The following is a 14,822-nucleotide window of genomic DNA, read 5'->3' on the forward strand; positions in this document are numbered from 1 at the left end:
CTGATCTTATCCGAGAAGTTAATAGAAAATTGCTCACAGTGGGCGACTGCCACCTCAGTTTCCAAGCAGAGACAGATGGAATTTCCCAGATGGTTTGTCACTGGAAAGTGCAAGCCTGGATGAGACTTCACAGAAAGCATGGTAGAGCAGAATACCTTCTTGGCCTTCACCCAGGTCATAGTGAAGGATTGAAAATGGATTCTGTTACAAACAAATCTTAATTGCCTCAATGGGTTCACCACCTTGTCCTCTTTAACTCCTTCAAAGGGGTGCTGATCTTACACTGAAATTTGTCAATATTTATCAAGAAGTCATCATAGGCATATCTTTCTGTTAGGTAAAACTTGACAAAATAGATATAGTTATCCTCCTCTACTGCATAATACATTCAAGTGAGATTAAGAAAAAATTATAAACAAATAAAACAGGCACAAGATGGCATTAACTGTGGCACTGTATTGCTAAGTTGAACAGATGAAGAGAGATCTAAGAGGAAACAGGAAAAATGGGTATAAAGACTCAAGGGGAACACAAGGATCTTGAATAAAGAAAGATGTGCATCATTTGCTGATACTGGAGAAAAGTTAAAGGAAAGGATTAATTGACTCATTTTCTAAAGGTTATTTGCTGAGCCCTTGCTATAAACCAGACATTGTTCTAGATAAGAAGGATACAAAGATAAACGATAAATAAATAGCACATAGTTGGTGGCACTAGTGGCAAAGAACCTGCCTGCCAACGCAGAAGATGTGAGAGGTGGAGGTTCGATCCCTGGGTCGGGAAGATCCCCTGGAGGAGGGCATGGCAATCCACTCCATTATTCCTGCCTGGAGAATCCCATGGACAGAGGAGCCTGGCAGGCTACAGTCCATAGCGTTGCACAGTCAGACACGACTGAGGCGACTTAGCGGTGGCAGCAGTGAATGGGTGAGATAGACAAGTAAAGAGATACTTGGAATTATGCAGTAAACGTTCTCATCCTAGTAAGCCTAAAGACCATAGAAATATCTGAGGAGTTGATATCTATTCCAGACTGGAGGCTTTAGGGAAGGTCCACTTTGGGGTAACCTGGGGCTGAGTCTTGAAGTGAGAATTGGAGGTAGTGTGATAAAAAAGGGCAGGAAGGGGGAAGCACAGGGCCTTGTGGATGATAAAACAGCACAGCCAAATGCACAGAGACATGAGGAAAAAGAGTATATTCACATTGCAGGTGGCTGAGGGTGACTGGAAGCTACACTGAGCGTGGAAACGGGGTAAGAGACAGAGTTTGGGTTCTCTTGTGCCCTTGAATGATTTCAGGCACACTAGTAACAAGCTTTGCTATAAGGACACAGTGTGATTTGGGTAAAGAAAAAGAAGACAGGAAGGAAGGCAGAAAGAATAGCCAGAAGAATACTGTGATAATCAAGGAAGAAATGATGGGTGTTTCACCAACAGCAGTGGCAGTAGGAACAGAAAGAAGGGAGTAAGCGTTGAAGAAAGCAGAGTTATGGTACTTGGTTCCTGGACATGAAAAGGAGAGTCTTGGAAGATGTTTGGCTCTGAATGGATGACAAAAACAAAGCTGTTAGTTATAGGCAATAAAGGAAAGGTGTGTGTGTCTTTGTGCCTACATGTGTGTGCACATACACATATGACTATGTATGTAAATGGACCTATGAGACGTGAGAGAAGAGAGGTATGAATGGAAGGAGCGTGACATGGAGTAACTGGTAGAATGGACTGGCTGCAGAGGCATCAAAGGAGAGGCAGAGATTTAGGTTTAAAGTGACTACAATTTGGAAGGCAGGGAAAAGGGCACAGAGACAGTAGGTGGAAACAATAATAACCTCTCCTTATGACTGTTGAGTTGGAGGAAGTCAGTGGGAAAGGCTTGTAAAACAGTTGAAACGTGCTATTAGAGAAAGGGTAAAAAGCCAAGGTTAGAGATTTTTTTAATTTAAATGTCATTTGTAAATTAGTCGCTGAAGCTTTGTGAGTGGATAAGCTCCCTGAGGCACTGGGAACAGAGGGAGAAGAGAAGAAAGGCCATAGTGTTTTGGGAAACATAGTTAAATTTAAAAGAGCCAAGACCCAGAGAGACATGAGAAGTAGAAAAGTATGGGAGTCCTGAGCCCAGATTAGAATGAATATTAAAAGGAGGATATTATTCACAATGTCAACATCAATGGAAAGAAATATAAGACCCAACAAAAAGTCATGCCTCAGCAACATTATAAATTATATCACTGAGAGGGTGAAGCTGGGAGGGTGTGGGTGGGTTTGGTCAGGTTGCTCATGGTGAGGAAATTCAATTAGATCATATTTTTATTTTAAAGAGCATTTGTTGAATATCTATTATTTGCCAGAGGCAGTGATCTAGAATTGAATAATTATGATTTTTAAAAATCTATACTGTCTAGAATCTCAGCAATAATTTGGCTATTATGTTCCAATTTATTTCATTATTATATCTTAGAAGCTGTCTTGGCATGGCTTTCCCAGAAGGTTACCTTGATACTGATTCAAGTGCAAGTAGTTTATCTGGACGTGACCTCAGAACAGTTCAGTGGAGGTGTGGAGAAGTAAGCAGGAAGGAAAAGGAAGCCCATAAAGGATGTGTTATAAAACTGACTGGAGCTCAGTTTCACTGGCAAACTCTAAGAGCTCTTGTAAAACACTTTTCATATCCTAATGGAGAGGCAAGGAAGCAGAGGGGTATTTATCTACCACCTTCTGTCCCTCACTGGTTGAGGATTACTTTTGGAAACATTAATTCTCCAGCACTTCACAGCTTGCCTGGCTTGCAGTAAGTTTGCTCCTGAGGCTGGAAAAAATGTCCTCAAACAGAAAGTCAGAGATGTTTCCACTAGGCAGCTTTTGACACTATAGGTGAATGCTAGGGACGTATGGGTGGAGATATAGTCGCTGTAGGATGTGAACAACGTGAAGCCTGAAGACTTGCAATGAATGGGCTCAGAGACTGGTGCTGGAAGAGTTAGAGCTGGAAGGGTGCAATGGAGATATCTATTAATTCTAATATTTCCTTATGATGTAGATCAGGAACCTTTAATTCTTTCCTCAACCACATTTCTATGATAACAACTACCTTTAAAATTAAGATGGAATTTAATGTGCACAGTATTTCATTATTAAATCAATAAAATTTTATCTATAGTACCCTTTATAAATACATTTTCTGTTTGTAGAATTCAGTATCACAACCACATGGTAAAATAAAACAAGGCTCCCTTCTGACTGAATGACATCAATAAAATGAAAATTCTATGTCAAATTTCATTTGCTGAATTTAACAGATTGTGATAAGTTTACTATTATGTAGCAGGTAACCTTGGACTTTCTATTTATGTTCTGTTTAATTAAGTATGCATGTTGCATGATTCCAGCAGGCAGGTGGCTGAATAAGACTAGTTACCTACTGAAAGCTGACTCATTCAAAAGAGAGAGGGAGAGCAAATGTCACTAATATTGTAGACACCAACCTTCCAAATAATCAGTGTTGTCTGATAATTATTAAGCACTTACCATGGGCTAGCAGAGCAGAGATTTAGCATATTACAAAGATTTATGTCTTCAGGAGAAAATGGGGGAACTTCAAAGGCACAATATATAAATACAGAAATTCTAAAACACCTCCAAAACAGATATTGATCACAATTTAAACTGATTTTTAAAATTCCTTCCTTGTCAATAGTCCTTTGATATTTTCAATGAATAAAATTGTAAGACTTTCAAAAACATGAAATTTGGGTCACTGTGATAGCACTTAATGTAAATTATTTCTTGACACAGAAGTAGGAAGTTGGAAAGAAAGCTAGGCTCCCTTACTGGTTAACAATTCATACAGGAGTGTAAGACTGTACCTGAAAAAACTAAAACTTACAATATACCACAGACCTTTGGAAACTGTGATGGTTAATTTTGTGTATCAACTTGGATGGTGTTTTTGTTGAGACTGACATTTGAATCAGGGAACTCTGAGTAAAACAGACTGCCCTCCATAGTGTGTGTGGGTCTCACCCAATCAGAAGAAAGCCTGAATAGGACAAAAAGACTAGCCTCCCCAAATAACAAACTTCATCTATACCGTCAGCTCTGCTGGAGCTCCAGCCTGCTGACTCACACTGCAGATTTTCATCAAGCCAACTCCATGATCATGTGAGACAATTCCTTATAAAATATATAAACACACACACATCACATACCCTATTCTGTTTTGCTGGAGACCCTGGACTAAAACAGTCTCCTTGGAAAATAGTCAAATTTAGGCATGTAAAATCCCCAAGTGCCAAAAGTCTATAGTTTTACTTATTTAATTTGGTGTGTCTTTTCAGTTTTAAACTTGAAAGATTTTAATGGACCCATTTTTACAGGTGACTGAGTAGTAATAATATCAGTATTTCTTGATAATTCATGTATGCTACCTCATTTAATCTTTGCAAAACCCTGACAAGCTAGGTAGCAATATTATCCTTATATTATATATAAAATTTCTAAAGATGGTGTTAGATTGCAACATGGGGGTCTCAACTCAGATTGAGTTGACCTTGGTCTAGTCATTCAGCTTCCCAAAGTAGCAGTTTCCTCCTGTGAAACAAAGGAGGAAAAAAAGGATATTATCTTCTCATATGCTCATGCGAGAAGTAAATGAGATATAAAACCTGTAAAGCACTTTGACCCTACCTGGCCCAATGAAAATATTAACTATATTCTGCTGTTAAGCATAAACTATCTAACAAGATAATGAGGTGTGAAAAAAATTTTCTTTATTTCTGTGTTCATTGTGTTATATGATTCCAAGAAGAGCATTTTGTCAAATCAATCCTTTTGATGTTTCCATATAGCCTATATTTCTGGTAATGTTCTATATATATATATATCCAAATGCCTGGTCTGCAAAGGCTTCCTGCAGAAGGTGGCATATTGCTAATGCACTTCAAGATGGGAACTTGAAAGATATAAAAAGGATTTGACATCTGGCATGGTGACTCAATTAATTATTGTGTTGGATTAATTAGTTTACTGGGTCTCTTGAGACAACATCATGAGCTTGAACAGAGTAACATAACATTGGTTGGTGAATAAGCAATTTAAAAGAGTGAGTTAATTCCAAATTTGATTTCAGGTTGGGTAAGGTAGGGTAAGGTAGGGTTAATAGATTATATATTGTATGATGAAGAAAATTTATCTTCATGATATAAAACCTATAGTAAATGATTGTCAAAATTATAAAGAGGTAATAAAATTGTGGAACTACTTGAATTAACATCTAATTCTTTAGTCATGATAGCTATGAAGTATTATAACAAGTATTTTGCCCAAAGTAAGAAAAAAGAACCTGCTTGTAATCACTGCATATTTTCTTCCAAACCTTTTAATAAATTTAGAATTCATGTAAAGAAATCCCTAATAATTTTATCATACTCAGATCATGTTACAGATGCTATTGGGAAGGAGTGTGATCTGGTATTTAAAAACACAGATTCTGGAATAAAAAGGCCTGAGCCTTAATTTCCTTATCTATAAATAAGATTTTAAATAGGACCAACTTCAGAGGTTTGTTTTGAGGAGTAAAGGAGCTAATACATTTCTAATTCTCCATATAGTGTCTAGAAAAGAATAAGTACACAGTGTAACTTAGACAATTATTCTATAGAAGTAACAGTAGTACCAAGAGTACTACTAGTAGTATTACTTAATAACATAAAATCAAAAGTAAATTCTGGGAAGAAAATACTATTATCAAAAAAAACCTTTTTTTTAAGTATATTTTAGCAAAGCAGCTACATTTTAAAATAGAAAAAAATTCTATAGTTTAGGGAAATAACATGAATCAGATGTTTAAATTCTAAGACAAAAGAAGAAAACTAGGTTATTAAGGTTATTTTCTATTAAATAATGATTCACCACAACTGGGTTTTTGATACCCTAAACAGTATCCATGCACTTCAAATGGTACCAAAAATACCAAAATGTCACACCTATAACTGAATTATTTAAATGATATTAAGTATGGCATAAGATAGCTTTAGAGTGGTACAGAAATATGAAAAAAAATTATATCATGTCTAAAAAACAGGAAATTATTTCACTGAAAAATTAAACTTCCACAGATAGGTTTACTTTCTATACATCATAATTTAGCATATGCTAAAGATGTATAAAAAGCATCATTCTACATATATATCATGATATAAAGATTAATTAAAAATTACAATTTTCATAGAGATATTATGCTGATATAATAAAAAGGAAAACGTGTTTCTTACATCAACAATAGCTGACACCTAAGTGGCATTACACTTTTGAAGAAATAGCAGACAAATGACTAAAGTTTGTGTTGGTGTCTGATACACAGTGATAAATAAGATGAATACCTTATTGCCTAAAACGTTTTGAAAGCAATGCTAGAGTACCAATAGAAACGCCCAGATAAAATGGGTTTTGAAAAGGATTTAATTCAACCTTTGATGTTGAGACAATCTTCCCCTTGCCTTTGCTTGATTAAGCAGTATAATAGCTAGCATCACCCTATCAAAGGAATCAATAGAACAGTCCACTATACAACTCAACCACTAAGGTCAGCAGTGCTTGCGGAGCCGCTTCTCAAACCCTTCTGCAGCAGGTACCCTGGACCACCACACATTACACTGCCCCAGATTATTAAATGTTAAGCCAGGTCTGTCAGCTTGTTTGGTTCTTATATACATGTGGAGTCTCCTACTTTATCCTTTTACGGATAAACACAAGGATTTAGAAAGTAAAAAGCACACTTCTAGGATCTCTTATGCTGTTTAAAAGTTGGATGACACAAATGTTTCTTGTTTATTCCAGTCATTACGTTTAGTTAAATCAATAACCTCTTTCTCAATCACATGGCACTAAATAAGCAGAGATCTGCACATACTAGTTTCTTTCATGTAATAACCCGAAGAAGTGATTTCTTTCATGTAATCAACTGAAAAAGGAAAGTAACATTGCTGAGTCAAGTACACTTGTCAAAACCCCTCTGGGAGTTCTTACACTTCCACCCCCACCACCGCAATGCAGATAGAGTCATTTAGCAGGCATGAAACTCTTCCTACATAAATGGCATTTAGAGAGAGGGACTTCCATTTCATATATATACAATTTCTGGATCTCCTAAAGAATATAAAATTTTTTATCCCCAAGTTTTTCACTTGTATTATCACGCATAATAGGAGAGGCCCTAGTGTCCTGATTCCTGGACCTTGTGCATGTTACCTTACTAGGCAAAAGGAAATTAAAGCAGATGGAGTTAGGGTTGCTAGAGTATCCTGGATTACTCAGGTGGGCCCAATGTAATCACACGTGTTCCCGAATGTGGAAAGGGGATACAGAAGAGTCAGAGTCAGAATAAAGTATGTAAAAGACTCAGTCAGCCATTGCTGGTTGTGAAGATGGAAGGCAGCCGTGAGCCACGGGTTGTGGACAGCCTTTAGAAGATGGAAAAGCAAAAAAAAAAATCTGTCCCCACCTTCTAGAAGCTCCAGCAAAAAAAACCCTGCAGACACTTTGATTTTAGCTCTGAGAGATTCATTTCCAACTACAATATGATGGACTTGGGTTGTTTTAAACCACAAAGTTTGTGGTAACTTGCTGGAGCTGCAATAGGAAACTAATATATTGAATTAAGAAATGAAATTTAAATGTAATCAAATATTCCATTTTTCCATAACTTCTTAAGATAGCTAATCAATCGTTCATATAATTTTTCCCAGAGGTAGACTTTCTAAGCTCAGAATATTTACAAAAAAGTTAGCAAGAAAAATTATGATGCTGATCACTTATCCTCACTCTTAAAAGTACAAATAGAATTGCCAAGCAATATCAAGGTTGTTTATTTCTTGTTCATCATGTAAACTCATAATGTATGACAATTTGTGTCATCTTAAGAAGAAAAGCATTTGTATATATTATTAAATATGAACAATATTAGTCTGGCTATGAAGATAAAGCAACCTTATAAATTACCTTACTAAATAACCGTTCAGTGTGATTAACCTGTTTCCTTCTAAGTTCTGCATATAATACTGTCAGAGACAAACCACTTGGAAAATATTCCAGTTTTACAGTCCATGAAAAAGAAAAAGCAAACTGTTACTTTTAGTGTTTTCACCAGGAAGCAAGCAGAGATAATTTCTGTACTATGACAAAGTATTAAGAGTCAACCATCTCAGAACATCCACATACCAAGGAATTATTATTCAAGTCCATTTTCCCAGCGAATGGTCCCCAGGTGGTTCCCACTGGAAGTTGCTGCCGACTCTGAATTTTTCGCTCTCCATCTTTCTGAAACACCTCCAGCTCTCCTGCAGACAATGAACACATGAGCGTTTAAGTACTTTCACTTGTGTTTTACCAACAGCTGACTCTTTGTGTGTGTTTGGTCTACAAGCACAATATTCTCAGGATTCATATAACGAGAATTGATTATGTTCATCTCAACTGATCCTGGTATCTTGGGAGAATAATAAAACTTGTTCTTTTAACTGTATTCACATTTAGTCCAATTTCTTTCTTGAGTTTTGCACACTTGTCTACTGTAGGGCTTCCCAGGTGGCTCAGTGGGTAAAGAATCCGCCTGCAATGCAGGAGATGCAGGCAGACCTCGATTTCCATCCCCGTTTTAGGAAGATCCCCTGGAGGAGGGCATGGCAGCCCACTCCAATATTCTCGCCTGGAGAATATTGCTCCTTGCATGGACAGAGGAGCCTGGTGGGCTACAGTCCATAGCATTGCAAAGGGTCAGACCCGACTGAAGTGACTGAGCATACATGCACACACGTCTACTGTAGTCAATTCTATTCAGTAAATAAGAACCAGAAATGAGAACACATCTTCAAAATGCACTGATACAATGTAAAATCAGACAGGAAACATTAGGGCCATAGCTCAGAGTTAAAATCCCTATATTTGATCACCAATGTAAGTGAAACATTGCAATTAAAGATACATATGAAGTGAAGTGAAGTGAAAGGCACTCAGTTGCGTCCGACTCTTTGTGACCCCATGGACTATATACAGTCCGTAGAATTCTCCAGGCCAGAATAATGGAGTGGGTAGCCTTTCCCTTCTCCAGGGGATGCTCCCAACTCAGGGATCGAACCAAGGTCTCCTGCATTGCAGGCAGATTCTTTACCAGCTGAGCCACCAGGTAAGCCTAAGAATACAGGAGTGGGTTGCCATTTCCTACTCCAGAGGGTCTTCCCAAACCAGGGATTGAACCTGCATCTCTTGTGTCTCCTGCAATGGCAGGCGGATTCTTTACCACTGTGCCACCTGGGCTTCCTAAAAAGATATATACCTTAGGCCATAACTCTACTACAGTGATACAAGACTTTTGTGAACATGGAGAGTTGTTTTTTTTTTTTTTAAGTGCTTGGCAATTTCCAGAAATTACTACTAGTTTCAGTGGATAGGACAACTACATGTGCAAACAGTGGAGGTGTATGTTTTCCCAAATAAAAAAACAATGTTCAATCAAAGTCGTTATGCTTTTATATTTAGTACTTTAGGCAAGACTTTATGCTACAAGTTTGGACAAAAACCCTTCAAAAACAGGCAGGTTATGTTGATATTCTCCTTTATTCCTTCCCAATTATTACTTTGCAATCATTATATAGAAATAGGAAATAAAGACAGTATTCAATGGCATACAGTAGGAGTCAATCAAATGCTCACTTAAGAAATAAACCAATGGATTAATAAAAAATATATATAAATGAAGCCTTCAAAACATCAAAGAATGGCCATTAAACCTAAACATTGTTTGGGATAAATAAAAAAAAAAAATCTCAATCAGGCACTGAGGAACTTCTCTTTAAGTAATTAAATCTATGACATTCATGTTCTGGGATTATTTCCATACTATATTATCACATTAAATTTTTTAATATTTCAAAATATTAATCATAATAATATAATTTGTTATTTTTAAAATAGAATTTTATCTCAACCTGTTAAAGACCAGACCTGAAAATGGAAGAAATGGAATAGGAAGAAATATGAATGTTAACCCATATAGAATAGATAGCTAAGGAAAGTTCTAAATAAAACAGAATATATTCACTTGCTTCACTCAGTATGACACTGGGATCTAAAAAGATATTATACAAATCAACTTACTACAAAACAAAAAGAGACTCACAGACTTAGAGAATGAAGTTACAGTTGCAAGGGGGTGAGGGGGAGAAGGATGTGAGATTTTAGGATAAACACATTACACACTTCTATATTTGAAATGGATAACCAACAAGGGACTACTCTAAAGCATATGGAACTCTGTTCAATGTTATGTGGCAGCCTAGATGGGAGGGGAACTTGAGCGAGAATGGATACATATATATGTCTGGCTGAATCCTTTAGCTGTTAACCTGAAACTATCACAACATTGTTAACTGGCTTAATTTGTATACCTTAATACAAAATAAAATGTTTTTAAAAATCAGAATGAATTCAGTAATTACACTTTGCAAATCATATATAAGTCATGGTAGGTGATATGAAATATTTGCTTTAATTTGACCTTAATTTCCCATCAAGTTAATAACTAAATTTAAATATATAGCTTTAATCTTGATGCTTTTAAAAGCAACACCATAGGAAAAGAGTTTTCAAATTATAATTTTCTCCAAATATATGCCCAGGAGTGGAATCACTGAATCTTATAGTAACTTTATTTTTGGTTCTTTAAGGGACACCTATACTATTTTTCCATAGCTGCTGCATTAATTTACATTCCCACTAGTAGTGTGTGCTGCTGTGTGCACTCAGTAATGTCTGACTCTCTACAACCCTATGGACTATAGCCTTCCAGGCTCCTCTGTCCATGGGTTTTCCAGGCAAGAATACTGGAGTGGGTTGCTATTTCCTTCTCCAACCACCAGTAGTGTAGGAGGGTTCCTTTTCCCCCACAAACTATAATTCAAAAAGATACATGCACCCCAATGTTCACTGTGCTAAGTCGCTTCAGTCATTTCTGACTCTTTGTGACCCTATGGGCCATAGCCCGCCAGGCTTTTCTGTCCACGGGATTTCCCAGGCAAGAAAACTAGAGTGAGTTGCCATTTCCTTTTCCAGGGGATCCTCCCGACCCAGGGACTGAACCTGCATCTCTTACATCTTCTGCACTGTCAGTCGGTTTCTTTACCACTAGCACCAGCAGTACTGTTTACAACATCCGAGATGAGGAAGCAACCTCAGTATCCACAGAGAGACAAATGAGTAAGGAAGATGTGGTACATACATACAATGGAATATCACTCAGCCATAAGAAAGAATGAAATAACATTATTTGCAGTAACATGAATGGATCTAGAGAATATCATACTAAGTGAAGTGTCAGGCAAATATCATATAATGTTGCTTGTATGTGGAATCTTAGAAACGATACAAATAAATTTATGTAGAAAACAGAAATAGACTCATAGACATAGAAAACAGATTTATGGTTACCAAAGGGGAAAGAAGGAAGAGGGATAAATTAGGAGTTGGGGATTAAAATCACACTACTAACATGTATATATGGAATCTAAAAATATGGTACTGATGAACCTATTTGCAGAGCAGGAATAGAGATGCGAATGTAGAGAATATACTTAAGGACACAGAGGGGGAAGGAGAGGGTGGGACAAATTGAGAGAGTTGCAGGGAAACGTATATATTACCATATGTAAATAGATAGCTAGTGGGAAGTTGCTATGTAACACAAGTAGTTTAGTCTGATGCTCTGTGATGACTTAGAGGGGTGAAACTGGGGGTGGGTGGGATGGGAGGGAGGTTCTACAAGGAGGGTTACATGTATGTGTGTGTGCATGCTAAGTCACTTCAGTCCTCTGAGACCCTATGGACTGTAGCCCTCCAGGCTCCTCTGTCGATGGGATTTTCCAGGCAGGAATACTGGAGTGGGTTGCCATGCCCTCCTCCAGGGGATCCTCCTGACCCAGGGGTCAAACCTGCAGTTCTTAAGTCTCCTGCATTAGCAGGTGGGTTCTTTATCACGAGTACCACTTGGGAAGCCTTCATATAGGTATACTTGTAGCTGATTCACTTTGTTTGATGGCAGAAACCTACAACATTTTAAAGTAATTATCCTTCAATTAGAAAGAAACAAGAACACTATTATATATATAACAGATAATCAACAAGGATCTACTATTGTATAGCAGAGGGGACTGTACTCATTAACTTGTAGTAACCTATAATGGAAAAGACTCTAAAAACAAATACACACACACACACACACAAATATATATATATATATATATATATATATATATAAAACTGAATCATTTTGCTGTATATCTGACTAACCCAACACTATAAATCAATTATATTTCAATAATTTTTTAAACGAAAGCAATATCATCAACCTGAATTCAATATCTTATTTATCTACTTTGTATCACCTCCTCTTAACAGTTACAAGACAGACATCCTTTTCCATGCTTTTGCTGCTCAGCCCCAAAACCAGAATAACATATATAAACAACAATCCATTAAAATATTGTGTAATGGTTAAATTTTGCCCATTATGAACATAAATGTATCTGTATCTGAATAATGAAGATGTACTGGAAATAAGAATTCCATGTTCACCGTAAAAATTTAAATTCAAGAACTAAACCACCATCCTTCCTTCTTCTCATGCATCCATCCTTTCTCGTTTGTCAATTATAGTAAAAATGGAAGCACTCATTAAACTTATTAAATGAAGACAGACATCACTTCCCTTGTTTTTCATTCTTATGTATCAGTAGCTAAAGATGATCTGTAATGAGGCAAATGGACCCAAAAAGATTCAGTAAGTCTGAGTTTCTTAAATATTCCTTTATAAATAAAAACTTGCTTTAAATAACATATTAATGCTTAAAAGTATCGAACTCCAAAGCCTACCTGGAGTTCAGGAAATATGGAACAATAATAATTTGTTTTCTGTATGCAGAATAACAAACCCATTTCTGAGATTTTCCCCTGAAAATATATTTCAACCTCATACAAACCTTTTGATTAATGAGTTGAAATCAGAGACTTGTATGGGAAATCCTCAAAGATAGAGCGTAGCCAACAATCTGTTATGACATCAAAAAGGGCTCAGTGGGAGATATCCCTTATCATATGCCTGCATTTTCATATTGATAATGCAGTTATTTAAATTTTGGAGATAACTGTTCTATTTGAAAAGAACCTGTTTAATTTCTATCTGATAGTTCTTATTTTTCAATCATACTTAACATTTTAAACAATTTCCTTACAATTTACCCTTTAAAGACAAAATACTTTTCAATCCTTCAGCTAAGAATATTATTTTCTGCATAAAAATAAAGCCTAAATAATTTGTTGTTTTTACATACTAAAAAAAAAATGTCATGTCATGTTTCAAGTGATACCAGAGGAATCATGAAAATCTTTGAAAACCCTTTAAAAATGTAATTCATCCTCTCTTTCTTCCACTGACATTTTTCATTTGAAAAGGGTTCAGACTCAGTCAAAGAGTGATTTCTTATCTATACCTGTGGATTTACAAGCAGGTCTGTCTTTTAATGGATTAAGAACTACAAACTTAGGGCAAATCATGAAGTGATACCCAAAGTTTCCGAGGTGTCTTTGACTATGCATTAAAATTTTAAGCAGGACAAAAACAGGTTTATCAGCTTTTAAAGATGGCTATAACAGAAAGTCCAGCAACTGTTCAAGCTCTCAAGTCAATCTCTTCAACTTTGTTAGACAAACAGGCAGGTCTCAGGCAAATCTGTCTCCTGTCTAGTCTATCAAGATGTTAGATGTTATTTTGAGGTTTGTGAAATTCTTTCTGCTCCTGAAACAGTTAAATAAAAATATTCATTTATTCAGAGCAGCTTTTCAGAAAACTGGGCTTCCTTTGTAGCTCAGTTGGTAAAGAATCTGACTGCAGTACAGGAGACCTGGGTTTGATCCCTGGGTTGGAAGATCCCCTGGAGAAGGAAATGGGTACCCACTCCAGTACCCTTGCCTGGAAAATCTCATGGACACAGGAGCCTGGTGGGCTGCAGTCCATGGGGTTTCAAAGAGTCGGGCATGACTGAGCGACCAATACTTACTTTCAGAAAACTGCAAGCACATTGCAAAATAATTAGCATTTATACACTACCATGCCTACATAGTTTAACGATAGCAACAGAAATATGATGGAAGCTTTATTTCATTTAGCACACATGTTGCTTTTGAGTATAATATTTTTAATTTTTTCAAAGACTAATAAGAGTCATGAAATAGAGGAAATACCATATACTACAATAAGATTACATTTGAGTTCCTCCATCAAATAGTCAGCTGATGGCCATGAATAAATCCTATGTTTTCTGAATCTTTGGTTTGTCATTGTTAAAGGGGTTTGTCACTTACTACTTAATACAGTGTCCATGACACCATGATGTTCTTTCTCCAGGTGTAATATATTATGAGAGGTAGAAAGAACACTGAGATGGCGGGCCAAAGACTCAGGTCTTAGAACTAGCTTATCATAAAACGAATGTTTGATTTGAAAAGATGAGAGATTTCAAAATAAAGAAAGCAAAGTTCCCTTTTCATTGGATTTGCTTACTCATTCTTTTCTTGCATCCATTCATAAGTTTATTCATTCATTTATTCTACTAATATTTATTAGTTACACTCAAAGATATAAAGCAACAAACAAAACAAACTTGGAGCCTGGATAAATTTGAGGAAATGTAATCCATAAGGTTTGGGAAGTTGAAGGCATAGGATTTAGTATTATTTTTAGATTTTAGGGTATTTCTTTATGGCTGCTCCAGCAAAGC

At 36.5% G+C, this 14,822-nt stretch overlaps 1 protein-coding gene across 2 annotated transcripts in view; it reads right to left on the reverse strand.

Moving 5' to 3' along the window:
- Window positions 1–14,822, reverse strand: part of ZFPM2 (zinc finger protein, FOG family member 2) — a 502,740-nt gene that overhangs the window by 237,688 nt on the left and 250,230 nt on the right. For both annotated transcript variants that reach the window (XM_043880290.1, XM_043880291.1), the window contains exon 4: window positions 8,215–8,333. In XM_043880290.1, the coding sequence (XP_043736225.1) occupies window positions 8,215–8,333 (119 nt within the window). The remainder of the gene's footprint in view (window positions 1–8,214; window positions 8,334–14,822) is intronic.

This window comes from Cervus elaphus, chromosome 21, assembly GCF_910594005.1.
Source record: "Cervus elaphus chromosome 21, mCerEla1.1, whole genome shotgun sequence".
Classification (NCBI taxonomy): Eukaryota; Metazoa; Chordata; class Mammalia; order Artiodactyla; family Cervidae; genus Cervus; species Cervus elaphus.